The sequence below is a fragment of the Acomys minous genome (genome assembly GCF_964271855.1).
Source record: "Acomys minous genome assembly, chromosome: 5".
NCBI lineage: Eukaryota > Metazoa > Chordata > Mammalia > Rodentia > Muridae > Acomys > Acomys minous.
In genome coordinates this window covers 40,085,466-40,101,549 of record NC_140494.1, presented here as the reverse complement: position 1 = coordinate 40,101,549, position 16,084 = coordinate 40,085,466, and the positions used below count along the sequence as shown (strand labels likewise).

The 16,084-nt window shown below is 42.0% G+C and overlaps 1 protein-coding gene and 1 long non-coding RNA gene across 3 annotated transcripts in view; one reads left to right on the top strand and one right to left on the bottom strand.

The window, feature by feature from the left end:
- Window positions 1-63: 63 nt before the first annotated feature.
- Window positions 64-3,097, top strand: LOC311598161. The gene is made up of 2 exons (XR_014779499.1): window positions 64-116; window positions 1,146-3,097. It is a non-coding gene; the product is annotated as an uncharacterized lncRNA (long non-coding RNA).
- The window catches only part of MARCHF6 (membrane associated ring-CH-type finger 6), a 65,082-nt gene continuing 51,336 nt past the window's right edge, over window positions 2,339-16,084 (bottom strand). For both annotated transcript variants that reach the window (XM_084783062.1, XM_084783063.1), the window contains exons 22-26: window positions 14,522-14,656; window positions 13,094-13,183; window positions 11,392-11,524; window positions 8,895-9,030; window positions 2,339-5,713 (exon numbers count right to left, since the gene is read on the bottom strand). In XM_084783062.1, coding sequence (XP_084639188.1) covers window positions 5,623-5,713; window positions 8,895-9,030; window positions 11,392-11,524; window positions 13,094-13,183; window positions 14,522-14,656 — 585 coding nt within the window. In that variant the 3' untranslated portion in view covers window positions 2,339-5,622. The remainder of the gene's footprint in view (window positions 5,714-8,894; window positions 9,031-11,391; window positions 11,525-13,093; window positions 13,184-14,521; window positions 14,657-16,084) is intronic.

The window sequence follows — 16,084 nt, the reverse complement described above, 5'->3', positions numbered from 1 at the left end:
GTATCTAGGCAACCCGAGCTGCACCGGAGCACAGCCTTGGCCAGGAAGGGGCGGACGCCCTTGTGAGTTACCAGGGACGGAGGAGAGCTACAAAACAGCTTGTTTTCCTACAACAGGTAGGTTGAGCCAGCATGGGCCCCAGGAGGTCGCAAGCTGTTGGTGCCCCCAGCTGTGGACCAGGCTCCATTTGGTCCACACGCCAACCATATGAATACACATTTACAAACTTAAAGCAGCTTTGGTAAAAACCACTCAAGTTGATAGAAAAAACAACGCCGGGCGCTAGTGGCGCACGTCTTTAATCCCAGCTCTCGGGACACAGAAGCAGGCAGATCGCTGAGTTCGAGGACAGCCTAGTCTAAGAAGCGAGTCCAGGACAGTCAAGGCTACACAGAGAAACTTTGTCTCAAAACACCAAAAAAAAAACAAAAACAAAAACAAAACAAAACAAAACAAGATCTCTCAGACACTGTTGAGGGCAGTGCTCACATATCTGGGGACTACAGAATTTTCTGATGACTTAGCAATATAATTTGTTCTAAGGTAAAAATTAGTCTTGGTATAAAGAGTAAAACAAAATGTCTAATATGTAGTTTGGTAGATTTAACTATCATTAAAACCTAAATCATGGTCTCCACTCAAAGGAATGCAACACAATCAGGTAAAATCGACATAATTAAAGCTGGATGTGGGTCTGGTACACGTAGTTTAAGCGACTCAGGCTGGGGTTCATTTGAGCTTGGGGTGACCATCTGGGCATCATTTAGTGTTTCAAAGAAGCAGCAAGCCTTCCACACCAGTACCACCAAAAAATTAGACACATGACCCATAAAGCTGAAGACTGTAAAACAATCTGGGTATGGAGGCGCCTGCTCTGTTCTTTTTATTCCTCAGAGGTTTAAATTGACAATTTAATTTTTTTCTTAAATGAATTGTATTTTGCTGTTGTACCTAAAAAAAGAAAATTTGCCTAGCCCATGACAACTTCAAAACAATAAAAACAAAAACCCCGTTTTCCTACAGAAGTTACCATTTGGGGCTTTACTTAGAATTAGTTCATTTTGCTTTTAATTTGTACTTATCTGTGGTATGAATGTTTGCTTTTCATTCTGTACCCAAAATCCAAATACTTCACATTTTTTCAGCATCTATGCACCTTTGCAAAGAATCTGTCTATATATGGGAGTGTCTGCTTTACCAAGCGCACAGACTGTGGCAAGGAACTAGCCTCTTAAGCAAAGAACAAGGGAATGTGATTCCTGAGCAAGAAGCTCTTCCAAGTGTTTCCTAAACAATAAATGAGCAGCCAGCAGAAATTATTATATAGGCAAAGAAAAAGGTACATAAGTGGCTAAGCACTGATGCCCAGGGGCCTGCGCCTTGTTGACTGTTGTGTGGTTTTAAAGGGTGCAGAGCAGCAGGGTGTGTCTGGGTGCAGTTAAGAGACCCCACTGAGGAAGCAGCAAGATCCCAAAAGCCTTCCCTTTGAGTCCTGAGTGCTGGCCCATGCCTCTTATCTTTCCTATCTCTCCCACCTGCTCTCTACTGTGGTCCTTAAAAGGGAGACATCTTCTCTAAGAGGCTAATTCCTCAGTACCCTGACACACTGACTCTCCTAATCACTGTATTTGCAATGAGCGGCTAAGGAGAAGAACCTGTTTGCTTTTCTTTCTTTCTTTCTTTCTCTTTCTTTCTTTCTTTCAAGGGTTTCCTTCCATGTAGTTTCAACTTCACAGATTAAAGATGTCTGTGGTTCAATGAGCATTTCCCCACCACTCCCAAAGTAAGTAACAATGTATTTAATTGAGTGGAGATGAGAAAAATGTTGAAAGCTTTTGGGAGGAAAAAGTGAACCTAGAAATAGAAAAATTAGAAACGACCCCTAAACTCAAAAGATTTTATCACACTAAAAGAGAAAAGCCCATGCAATCCTTTCCTTCGCTGGCAAATGGGCAATGACCTAAAATAGTTTCTGACATGGCTGTATCACAGTCTCCATCCTGAAGAGATGACATGGCGCATGGCATGAGGCTGTAGAAAGTGGGCAGTGTCAGCTAGTGGCACAAGCGGAGAGGCCTCACTCCTTCCAGCTTCAGATAACTTTTTCTTACAACTGTAAACACCTAGATGTATCTGAATTTTATTACTTTCTTTTGAGTTGGGGCCTTTCGGTTGCCCAGGCTAGCCATGAGCTTCTGGGATGCTAGCAATCCTCCTGAATGTTTCCCAGTTAGCTGGGCTACATGCATGTACTACAGTACCAGCCTCATACTTTTCATAAATTAAAAGCAATCTTATATCAAAATAAAAACAAACAAGCCCAAAAAGAAAACGAGGCTACAACTAACATTCACTTTATTCAACTCTGTTCTCTTAACTCAGAAGGCAACAAATGACCACATAAAAAAGGGAGCATTTTTTAATATATACACATAAAATTGATCTGGGTACAGGTGTTTACTGTAGAAAACTGACACCCCACACCACTAAGTGTTCTATTTCACTCCTACAACAGACACCCCTAGGCCTTAGTCACTCATTTCCATCTAAGGTACTATAGGACTGTCATGATTACAAAATGAGGCACTCATACAAACAGACAGGAATGGAAACATACATATACATGTATACTGTCTTATCTTTATATTAATGCCAAAGCTAGTGTTGGAGAGTATTTGAAAGAAGCCCTTACTCATGACAGCTGCTTAAATATTTGACACAGCAGCAATAAGCTGAAAACAAAACATCTGATTGACAGGGCAAATTAAGTGCGTGGATACAGGGCAGTTCAAGCAAAGAACTTAGAGACCCTTCACAAATGAGGTCTTTAGTAACACTTCAGTGGTACCGTATTTTCGTCTTCTCCCTTGATAATTACTGAACAGCTAAGATTCTAGAGGATTGTTTAAACAAGAACTCTGAACATCACAATGTAAAAATGAGGCATCGCAGTACCTAGCCTGATGGTCTCCATCCTGGAGAGGAGAGGAAGGAGCTAATTTGCAGCACCGTGACAAGTGCGAGAGTTCTTGCCTAACGGCACTGGTTCCTGCGCCTGCAAACACAACAGTGTAGAAATGTTCAATGCGTATTTTGTGTTTGTCTTAAAAATTCATCAGTTCAACCTAAATTTAAAAATATACTTTAATGGAGCATTTGTGCAACACAGAAACAACGCACCTAATAGATAAATTCATTAGAGAAAAGTTACTGTTACTTGTGTAAGGGGAAGAACAATCTAAGATTTCACAGTAATAACAATTATACTGAATGTTGAAATAAAAATTATATATTCACCTCTGGAATAGAGATGTCCTATCTCCTCCCCCCCCCCCCCCCGCCCCCAGAGAATAGCAGTGGGGGCTGGGACCATAACTATAACCATGGAACTTTAAGGCTAGCTACATAGAAATTTTACATTGGCATTTTCTTTAGTTTTCATCTAGACTATTAGTACTTTGCATTTAAAAATCAAACCATAATTTGTTAATGAACTACTATACATTTCAAACTGACCATTTGATAACTGATTATGTAAAACTAATCCCAAATGGTGATTTGTCTTCAAATTATAAATAATAAAGCACAAAGGTCTTTCCTAGTAAACTTCCTTGAAGACTGGGTTAGCCCAATTCAAAATGACACAGAACTCTTATCTTTAAATCCCCTCTAAAGACATGCAGCAAACAAGAACATTTTCTGGACTGAGGGTTTTAAACATTTATGATGTTGGTGAATAAACCTGTATGCCACCCTAGCAAGTGTTAGGCACTGGACAAAGCACAGCTGTAAACCCAGGAGGAATTCCTCAGTAAGAGAGCAGAGTTCCCTGCCAGTAAAATGGGGGCAAAGTTTGGTAACCTAGATGGTTTGTATTTGTTCTCAACAAAACATCTAATAAGGGTCACTTAAAATTTCAGAGGATTAATAATTTAACTTTTTGTGGTAGATCCATAAATTCTTTAAAAATTAAAAATGAAACGTAAATAATGTTTTATGCCTAATTCAGCAACATCTTTCTCCTCAAAAGAATAGGTTTTCACAGACATAGTTCGTGACAGGTGGCATTGCATTTTAAAATGCTAATTCTTTATAGAAGGACTATGTCTGAATGAAGGTGGGTTTGCTAGAAGAACCTTAGTTCACACACACAAGGGAAAGGGCTGTTACAAAGTGACAAACAGTGTTAACACTGGGTCCTGTGGCAAGCATTGTTTTTGCTTTTTAAATATAATGCTGCTTTAAAACAAAGTATTTGCTTATCACTTAGTAAATTTTAAAAAGACCAAAAACCAAAACCAAAACCAAAACAAAAACCCTCAGACCTTTCCACCTGCGGGTTTAATACTCCATGGAATTCTCTGTAGTTTAGGACAGCTTCTAGCACTACCTTACAAGACACCTGTACATTAAACACTTGGATGATGTGCAACCATCCTCATCTTTTAAATTTCAAGCGTGAAGCTTTGGCTAGGGACCCAAGCTTCTGAGTATTCAGTTCTCTGAGATCTCACAGCACTTCCCCAAAGCAACTCCTTCCTGTGGTTAAGGCCAACTCAGTCTGCTTCCTTTCAAACAAATAAAACTTGGTTTTATTTGCAGTTTACTGTAAACAAAAAGCTTTGGAAACTGGGATTCACTGGTGTACTCACTGAGCCTCAGCTGCAGCGGCTGCCAGCAAAGCAGGGTGTTCTAATCATCTTCCCTGACAGTCAGCCCCACACCACAGCCCAACACCTCGACCCGTTACAACTGGTATTGTTGGTGATGTTATCCCCTAAGATTTCTTGTCCCGCATGGCACTTTTGGCCACTGCTGACAAAAAGAAACAGAGCTGTATGGAAGGGGAGAGGACTACTGAAAATCTTCATTTGTAGTTTATCTTTCTAAGTACAGACATGCCCCTAACAAGCAGAAAAACCCCAACTCCCAATGCTGAGCACTAGGAATATTAAATTATCAAAATTAAAAATAATTTCCTCATCTAGCACACCATACTATACAATATTACAAACACAGACACATGAAAACAATTGGGCAGTAGAAAATGTACAACAACTTTGGTGTTACATGGAATAACTTCCGAAGACGACTGTCTGTGAGGCACTCTGTCCACGCCCCTTACCACAGACTCCACCGCTCACTTGGCTCCTAGTAAAGACTGACCAGCCAAGGACAGGACACAGTTACCTGGTGAGAACTGCTGGCAACACCATGAAGTGTGCTCCGCAAGAAGTCACTCAAAGTCTTGCCTATGCACTACTGCTCTGTGGCACATTTCCTGTTGAGATCACAGCAGGTCCAAAATAAAGTGACAACTAGATTTAATAAATTAATATACATTTGTTAAAGATGTACAATGCACATTCTGTTTAATCCAAGGTTTTAGGGCGTCGAGGAACTCCTATTTACACATGTACAGATCTCAGACAGCAGTGATGTCGGCAGATGCAGGGAGGAGCAGCAGTGCCAGGATGTGCTGCTCAGAATGCTGAGGACACAAGTCAAGTGCATTTAACTTATAAACACGCTGAGAGATCACAGGGAGAATCTCCAAAGTGACAAGTCCACAAAAAAGGACACAGAAAGGCAAGGAGAAGGTCAAGGAGTTGAGACAGCACTTTATTCTTGGGACGACTGTGGAGGTGGTGTGGATGGACCTTGTTTGCCAGATTTGCGCTCATAGTTCACCAGGCGCTGCCCCACAAGGTACCTAGAATGTAAAAACAGGGTGGTCACTTTGCTGCATGACTCTAGATAGGCTAGAGGGGAGTCCAGGAGGAGCACAAAGGCCAGCACCTTGGAGCAAAGTGGAGCAAGGTCTTCCATTGGGACATGGTCAGTGCTTTGTATTTGTTAGTTGCCTGCCCTACCCCTGACATTCTTACTGTTTACTAGTGGACTTTCAGGTAACCCAAGTAGTGCTATTTATCCTTGCCTCCAAGTTATCCCTGACTGGCTGAAAAAATGCCTATACACCTGGGCAAGGCAGAGTGAGGAGGTGTGGCCAAAGCTGGAAGGCTTCCAGGAGAGGAGGATCTTGGGGCGAGGAGACAAAGACCAGAGAAGGAAGAAGAGCAGGAGCGCCATAGAATAGGAAAGAGCCACGTGGGCCAGGAGGAGAATTCCAAAGTCCCACATGGAAAGAAGTGGCCCAGATGAACAACGTAAGATAGTATTTTGGAATTATACATGGGAAATAGCCCAGTTAGGAGTGATTAAAGTAGATGGCATAAAGTAGATGGCTGGGAGATAATGGAAGGTAGTTTAGGGGGTTAATATCTGCCCAGCCCCAGGTTAAAGTAAGGCTTATTCTAAAACACATAGTTATCTCTGTCTTTTATTAATTGAGAACAGGTTAGATAATACTGCCATAATAATTATAAGTATGTAATAATAAATATATTAGATACTTTAAACTTTCTACAGTAGTATTCTGTAAATTGTGGTCTGTGGGAAGGTGTAGAGCCTGGAGAGTGAACACGATGGCGAATGGTGGAGCCTCTCCTGCAGCCAGGAGGTTACAAGTCCTCATTAGTGCAGGCACAGCAAACAGATGCAGGGGATTCTCTTTTTTCATTTTCATAGGGCTCACATTTTATAAGCACCTAGTGTTGAGACTTTAGGAAGCAGACTACAAATATGTCGGGCAAAGGGCTGAGAAGTAAAAAAAAGCAGGACCTGAAAAGCTCTGGTTCTAGAGCCAAGGAACAGTGGAGGGCAAAGGTGAGGGTGAATCCATGCGAATGAACACAAGGTACTGCTAACATGCTTGGAAGAAGAGGAAAGGCAATGGTAAATAGGGTGGGCGACAGCAGTGAGGTACACGGTATTGAGACTGGAGAACTCCACAAGGAGACAGACATCATGACAGAGAAGCTGCAAAGAGGGCTCACTGAGTACGCAGATGTCCTGGGCACCAAGCCCTGGAGACAGCAGGTGACAAGGCAAAGGGCAGTATGCTGTGAGAGCTGGGCACATGTATGTGGAAGCACCTACTGGAGGCTCCAGTACAGGAGCCTCTGACTTGAGTGGTAAGACTAGTGAGAAGTGGAGTCTGCATGTGATGAGCTGTCAAGGATAGCAGCCTGGGACCTACCTCAGTTTACTTTTTTTCAGTGACACAAGAATGGCAGTGTCATGCCACATGATTATTTTGAGGACAGGTAAGCATACAAAGTCCCTATGACAAGGCTTGATGCAGCTAGCACTGGATCCTCATAGCTACCTTCTAGCCTTGACTTCTGTCTGTCATTTTTCTGTCAGTGCACAAAATCTCAAGATACCTCTCAGCTCTGCTCATGTCACTGTTTACAAGGCTTACACACCTGACTGCTTCTGTAGCCATGATCTCAGGATCTAATCCCTTTCACAGGACTAGCACTTTTCTTCAAGTTAATCATTCCTTACCCCGCTGCTCCCCAACAAAGCAGTGTTTTTTGAATCTGAGAATTTTATAAATCTCGTGATATTTTATAAGAGTATACAGAACCCTACCTAACACACATCATTACATAGATCAGGATATGTCAAGAATGTGGGCAGTAGCATGGCATTGAAAAAGCAAAGAAATAAAAAAAAATATACAGACAAAGTGATGGTAATTTGCCCAAGACCCAAATTGATTCTATGACAGAAAGAAGATTCTGAACTCAGGTGCTACTCTTTCAACCTCCCTCCGTCCGGTATCCATGTCCATGTCCCCTCTCTGCATCCTACAGATCAAACTATGCAAATGGTACACACACAGACAATACATGCTCAAGAGTGCACTGGAGTGGGAAATAAAAAGCAGGAACTAGGAGCCCAAATGTCTTTTCCTCTCTGTGACATGAAAGCAGAAAGGTGGTTACCGGCGGGAGAAGGGGATGACAGAGGGGTAAGAAGGGAAAGAAACAGAAACGATGCTTGAAAATGCTATAATGAAACAGTATTGTGTGCTAATTAAAAAACAGTAAAACTCTTAAGAGACAGGTGGACAGCGGCCCCTGAAGATGACTGGAAAGGGTAAGCACAAGGACAGGTGGGCTCTCAGAATGTGGTGCTGTTAACACCCTGGACATGACAGCTTCCAGGCAAACAGGCACATGCAGTTAGTTATAAACTGGTTTTCTTTGTAAGACATGTAAAAGCAGACAACTCAGACTTCTCTGAAGCCATGGAACTTCCAGTTTTATCCTTTCCCAGAATACCCCTATCCCCAACCAGAAACACTCCATGCACTCAATCTGTTAGCAACCCTGCTGATGCTACATCAACATTTGCCCACTAGATGAGCATTTTTCTCGTATGACTTAGCACACTGAGCACTGCGGTGGTTTGAGTAAAAATGCCCCCACAGGCACCATTAGGAGGTGTGGCTGTGTTGAGGTAGGTGTGGGTTTATTGAAGGAGGTATGCCACTAGGGGGAAGGTTTTGAGGGCTCAGATACTCAAGCCAGGCCAGTGGCTCTTCACTTCCTGCTGCCAGCAGATGGACCTAGAGCTCTCAGATTCCTCTCCAAGGCCATGTCTGCTGCTTTCCTACCACACTTCCCACCATGTCAACAATGACTAAACCTCTCAACTATAAGCCAGCCCCAATTAAGTTTTCCTTATAAGAGTTGCTGTGGTCGCCAGGCATGGTAGTGCACGCCTGTAATCCCAGCACTTGGGAGGCAGAGGCAGGTGGATCTCTGTGAGTTCGAGGCCAGCCTGGTCTACAAAGCGAGTCTAGGACAGCCAAGGCTACACAGAGAAACCCCATCTCAAAAAACAAACAAACAAACAAACAAACAAACAGAGTTACTGTGGTCATGGTGTCTCTTGACAGCAATAAAACCCTAAGACAAACACAAAACCCACAAAATGACCCAACCTTAAGAGTGGCTATATGGACAGAATTCTGGACTTACTTGTCATTTTTAATGTGTTCATAAAGGCGCTTAAACTGGCGGACCTGGAAGGACAGGATTCCCATCAGTACAACGACCATCAGTAAAAATGGGTAAATCCGCCTGTGAACTAAGTTTTGCATCTCCGCGGTAACACCTGAAAACCAAACAAAGACATTTCATTAAAGCGAAAGAAAATGGGCTAATGAGTCTATGGACTAAGAATGAGGTCTGGCCTTTCCCTAGGAAGAGGAGTCTGGGTGCAGGAGAGAAGCCCCCACAAATGCCCTGCTAGACTCACAGACTAACACCTGCTTTTCTCTTCTGTGAACTATGGGAGCACAGGTAGGTACTACAGAAATTTCACCAAATGTAAATATCCTGGATTTCACAAGCAGTCAATGGTGTCATGTATTTCACCTATGCCATCACTGAAATAATTAAATTACCCTGCTTATACAGAGCAGGCAATATGACTCATTGGTACTTGCATAGTCTGTGTGAGGCTTTAAGTTCAAATCCCAGCATTGAAAAACAAAGAACAAACAAACAACTGCGCCAACATAATGAAAGCTCTGATTAGAGGTGGCAATTGGGACAGAGCATGAACAAAGCCCTGGGTTTGATATCCAGCACCACCGCATAATACCAGGCATAACGGAACACACCTAGAACCAGAGTGGTGGTTTCATAGGAATGGCCCCCACAGACTCATGTGTTTCAATGCTTGGCCATAGGGAGTGTCTTTATTAGGAGGTGTGGCCTTGTTGGAGGAAGTGTGTCACTGGAGGCGGGGTTTGTGGTCATATGCTCAAGTTCTGCTCCGTGTGGCAGTCTCTTGCTGCCTGCAAATTACATAGAACTCTCAGCTTCTCCTCCAGCACCCTAAGTGCCTGGACATTGCCAAGCTTCCCATCATGATGCTAATGGACTAAACTTCTGAAACTAAGCTAGCCCCCAATTAAATGATTTCCTTTATAAATGTTGCCTTGGTCATGGTGTCTCATGACAACAAGAAAATCCTAAGACACCCAACAATAGGGAGACACAGGTAGGAGGATCAGTAATTCAGTTACCCTCACCTAAACAGCAAGTTTTAAAGGCAGCCCATGATCCCAAGCACAGACTATAAACAAACATGTATTTACTTTTATAGCACTCAAATGCTTCCATTTCAACTTTGATCTTGTTGAGTTGTAACTCTTCTTTTGAATGTGTTTCAGAGGAAGTAGGAGACTAAGCCTCATGGCTGGTTTACTCCAAATGTCACTCCCCTGTTGTGATGAGACTGCCCTCCAGAGCTCCAATCTTCCTCTCTTAAAATCTACAGTTTGGGGAGGATGCTCAATCTCTAGAACCTCAATTTTCTCACTTTTAAGTTGATAAAATCTTCAAATGTCTTCTAAGACATAGGGGTGGAGAGATGGGACAGACAGTAGAGGACCCGGTTCTGACCCCTGATTCCATAAAAAAAAGTTTGGCATGGTGGTCATGCTTGTAGTAGCATTGCTGCAGAGGCAGAAGCACAGATCCTTGGGGTTCCATGGCTAGCCAGCCTTGCCTAAAGCAAGCTCCAATCCAATGAAATACCTTATTTCAAAATAAGGTGAAAGTACCTTTTTGTTACCTAAGCAATGGTATTTCAAAATGCTCTTAAACACACACACACTGAAAAATAATAAACACTATGTAAAGCACCAAGCTGTGCCAATGAGTGCTGTTATTATTCACTTTACTCATTTACTACCATCACCCTTTTTATTAAACAATTTCCCCAGGCCAGGGTTATTATGCACACCTACAATCCCAGCACTCAGGAGGCAAAGGCAGGTAGATCTCTGTGAGCTTAAGGCCTGCCTGGTCTACCGAGTGAGTTCCAGGACAGTCAAGGCTACACAAAGAAACCCTGTCTTGAAAAAGAAAAACAACTAAAAAGAATTTCCCAAGAGGTACAATAAAATTTATTTTTCCCCTTTTCATTGAGAATGGATCTCAATGTGCAGTGCAAATTGGTCTCAAACTTAAGATCTTCAAGCTTCAGCCTCCCAAGTGCTGGGATTACTAGGCATGCATCCTATGACCTCACAGAGAAATTTCTATTACACATATAAACACATGGAAAGGTTTAGCTGTGGAAATCAAATCGTGATTCTTAATATCTAAACAACCATAATAATATAAAAAAGACAGGATATTCTGAACAGCCAAAATGGCAACAAACTTTAACTTTTTAAAAATCTTAGTGGGTTTTTTGTTTGTTTTTTTAAAAAATGTAATAAAAGTACTTTCTGAGGGGGTTGGAGAGATGGCTCAGCGGTTAAGAGCACTGACTGTTCTTCCAGAGGTCATGAGTTCAATTTCCAGGAACCACACGGTGGCTCACAACCATCCACAATGAGATCTGGTGTCCTCTTCTGACATGCAGCACATGCAGGCATAATACTGTATACATATTATACATATATATATATATATATATAAAAGAACTCTATGAAAGTTCCACACTAGCATCACCCACCTAATAAAGGAACCACGCCAGAAGCTATAACATACGGTACACACAGGGAAAGTAAGAGCACGGAGATCACTGGAGCTGCCAGCTTACGAATGATATAGTGAAGATCGATGTTACGAATGCCATTTGCATAAACCTGGAAGGTTAAAAAGTGCTGGTTAAAGGTGTGGGCCCCTGAATGTTCAGCAGATAAGAGTGATGGCTACCAAGAGCAGCTTGAGTTAGACCCCTGGGACCAACATGACACTAGAGAGAACTGACCCAACTTGTCCTCTGACTTTCTCATTAGTGCTTTGGCACCCAGAAAACCCTAGTTATTTTAGGGGGGAAAAAAAGCTACTATATAGTATTGTGGAAGAAAAAAAAAAAGGATCAAAGTAGGAAACATTGAAAACAGAAAACACTGTTTAACAGAGGGAAAAGACAGACTGTCCTCGTTTTCTTCTCTTGGCTTCACTCACAGCTTCTAGAAGTCAGGGCAAATGTCCAAAGGACTAACAAGCTTAAGTTTCTGAGTACATCTTCATCTAACAGAGTGACCCAAGTGCATATTACTAAGGAGCAGGCATCCCACAGCTTCTCAATCAGCCCTAATTACTGAAATTCTCATTTTCATGTCTCCTTACCCCACCACCCCCGTTCTCAAATATTGCAATAGACAAGGGGATCTCACAAATATCAACATTTCTTAGTTCCTAGCTACAAATAAACCCTATTTCTAGATTTCTTTGAAAAGGTCAGTTTCACCTGGGAGACTTTGCAGTGGAATCTTCCACTTCTGTCTTGAAAGGACATGCGGCCACAGGCACACACAGAGTGGCCTTCTGACTTACTATTTCCTGGCACCACTCTTGGTCTAAGAATCAACAGCTTAAAGGTCTAGGACTTCTCTGAATGACTCCCTCATGTGCACTGGGCAGAGAGAATTACGCCTCTGCTTTCTTTACATCTGGAAAGGGTGGATCTTCATTGCTATGACCTGTAAGATCTTACCTCTCTACCAAGTACTATTCATAGAAATATGAACAGTAAGTTTCACCAGAATGTCTGCAGTGGAAAAACAGCAAGGATCAGCTTGTCTCTACTGTAGACAAAGTTATGGGTATTTTAATTTACTGGCTAGCCTCCAGATGAATTATGAATGACTAACAAAGACCCAAGGTGATGTGAGAAACCAGGATAAGCACCACAGCGCCTTGATAAGTAGTTTTAAGTTGAAGGCAACAGAAAGCAGAACATGTAGGCAAGCACTCAATTTTTCCTTCCTCTCTTTACATAAAAGCAAGGTACAAAAGGTGGTTTACCCTCCTAACCCTTACTAAGAAGAACAAAGGTGAGTGAGAGACAACTTGAACCTTTGTAGGCCTAGAAAGGACCAGAGAAAACAACACTATTAAACTTCATCATGCACTTCCTGCTTCCCCATCCCCCCTCCCGGCTTTCAACAAGAGGGTCTAATGTGATCCAAGCTCTCCCTGAACTTGCTATATAGCTGAGGGTGACCCTGAACACATCATTTTGCTGCCTTCACATCTCAAGTGCTAACACACACACACACACACACACACACACACACACACACACACACACACACAAAGCTATATACCCACACAAATGAAAATAGCTCAGAAAAGTGGAAAAATTCCATTAGCTAAATACAACCACAACCGTTTCTGAGACTCTTTCTCTGAAATTGGCTTCTTACCTGTTCAATGACAGTTTTCAACCACCACTGAGGACCCATAAGAGTTATAGCTGCGATAATTTTGGCATGCAGCACTCCCAGTGCCCAGTCCTGTGGTGAAAGAAAAACCAAGAACATGTAACACATCTTCGGACCTCATAAATAAGTGTAACAGAAAGGCTGTTTAGTGTCGGAACAGACGCTGCCCAGGGCTAGTAACTTAGCTAAACTACTGATGGCTGATGCTGCTGGGAGACAGAGTCAGGTTCTCTTTAACAGCTAAGCCACTGCTGAGTAAAGGTCACACAGCCAAGAGTATCTGGGAAGCACATATTTGATAGACAAAAAAGATTTTTATCCCCAAAGGATGCAAGGTTGGAGGCCAGTTAGGGAAAGGGGAGTGAATCTGGGAAGAGTGGAGGGAAGGAATAAATATGATCAAAATACATTATACAAAACTCTCAAAGGACTAATAAAAAATGAGGGGGGGGGGAGATTAATAAGTAAAGGCTCAGTTTAACAAAATACTCTTGTATCTTTTAGAAACCTACATTATGAAACCTACACCATTTTCTGAAGAAAATATAGCAAAGAAAATGAATGTCATTATTTTAATCAGCCATGCTTGTTGCTTGCCCTATATTATTAGTATAGACTAAGCTAACATGTTGTAATAAGGCATTTTTGGCCTAAAGAAATTATTCCAGCCAGGCAATGGTGGCAAGCACCTTTAATCCCAGCACTTGGGAAGCAGAGACAGGAGGATCTCTCTGAGTTCAAGGACAGCATTGTCTACAGAGTGAGTTCCAGGACAGCCAGAACTACACAGAAGAGCTCTATCTTGAAAACAAACAAAAAAGAAATGATTCCAAAGGCTTGTGTTCAAGGTCAGCCATCTGTGGTTTTCCAGAGCTTGTTCTTGTTCCCAGCTCCAGACTGTTTTCCATCCCTAGTACCACTGAGAGCAGGGTCTTCCTGGTACCTCTCTCCCTTTGGCTAGCCAGTAACTATCCAGCCCTTCCCATTCCATTGGGACATTTTAAACAAGGTACGTCAGACCTCAAGACCCTACTCTGCTTGGAACCCTAAATCCTTACCATGGCATGAAATACCCCTTTCCGGTTTTTTTTTTCTTACTTTTAGTACCCATTTAGGGAGCTAAGGAACAAGTGCATCACATGGCAGATGCGTGGATCAGTTCTCTCATGTGGGTCCCGGATAGCAAGCTCAGAGCAGAGCAATGTTTTAATCCACAAAGTATGCCAAGAAAGGGATTTATGTGGCCTTTACATTTTAAAAGCAAGATAAAGGGCATTATTTCAACAAACTTAACAAGGCTTCCTAAAATAGAAAAACAATCTTCCTAAAACAACTGCATAAAATAAACTGAAACACTCAGGTCCTTTTTCTGACCCCAGAAAAATTGGCAATAATCAGATACACATTTACCTGCCACGGGTAGAAAAGAGGAGTCTGATCAAGAGGGACCCTCAGAGGAGCAACAATAACCAGCTCGAACAGGAGCCCCAGGAGCAGTGGGACCACACCGGCCAGCAGCACAGCAACTATCAAAGTCTTCATTATCTAGTAGGAAAGAAGATACAGAATCACTAGAGCACCTTTCTTTGACACAAATTCTATTCCACCTTCAGGCTTGTTTTCCTCTTTGACCTAATGCCCAACAGGGCAACCATACTATTTTAAATAACTTACACACACTCTTTTTTATGTTACACATTTCAATGGAATTTCTTTTTTTTAATGCCTATGTGACACGTAGGGGTTCACATGTGTGTACATACACACAAAAAGAGGCCAGAGGACAATCTCAACTGTCATCCCCTCGTTTGAGAAAGAGTCTTACCAGCACAGAGCTCATCCATTAAGCTAGACTGGTCAGCAGTGAGGCCCAGCAGCCTCCTGTCTCTATAATCACTGAGATTATAGGAACACATCACCACACCCAGCACGTTATGTGTGGGTCTGGGTCCTCCAGCTTGCTTGGCTGAGTCATGCCCAACCCCATGAAGTCGATTCACATGAACCATGAATGCAGAGCTCAAGCTGTAGCAAAACCTAGTATTGTTATGGATTGTTGCAATAAAAGGCGTTTCCCCTCAAAATGTCATCTATTTTATATACTACAATTAACAAAATGAAGATGATGTTTTCCTCAAAATATCCTTCTCATTACTTGACTTTTATCTACCTACAAAATTCTACCAGTTTGCCAAAACACTGGTCCCACAGCAACCTAGCTCATAAGCTTGCTTGTGAATCCTCAGGTAAACTGGCAGTTCATCTTAGCATCTAGTTAAGTTAATCCATCAAGCCAATCGGAATAGTCTGGCTTTTTGATGAAGAAATGCTGCCATCTGTTCAACACATTAGCAGCTATAGTGTATTAACAATGCATCTTTAGAATTTGAATTAAGTTATAAAATAAGAATAAATTGATACAAAGTAAAAGGAACTATAAAATACTGACAATGAAACCAGTCTTTAAAATGACCTTCGGCTCTGGTGACCTCTTTTTGAGATGCCATCAGTATATGCAACCACTCTACCATGTGACCAAACATGGTATTGATAAAACACACACTACCTCTTTTCATGGCTTTTGTGACGATATAATGAAACTACCACATAAAACTAAACTTAGCTGATTTCTTTTCTTTTTTCTTTTTCTTTTTCTTTTTTTTTTTTAGTTTTTCAAGACAGGGTTTCTCTGTGTGTATCCTGGCTGTCCTGGACTTGCTCTGTAGACCAGGTTGGCCTCAAACTCACAGAGATCCGCCTGTCTCTGCCTCCCAAGTGCTGGGATTAAAGGCGTACGCCACCCCGCCCAGCAACTTAGCTGATTTCTATATTTTGAATATAGTTAAGTGGCTCGTTACCCTGTGGGCTAAGTAGCAATTAACCCCCTCCACTCATAATCTGCAATAAGCCTCTCACTACAGACATGGATGTTTTTTGGTTTTGTTTTTAACCAAGTTACAGCACTTATTCTTT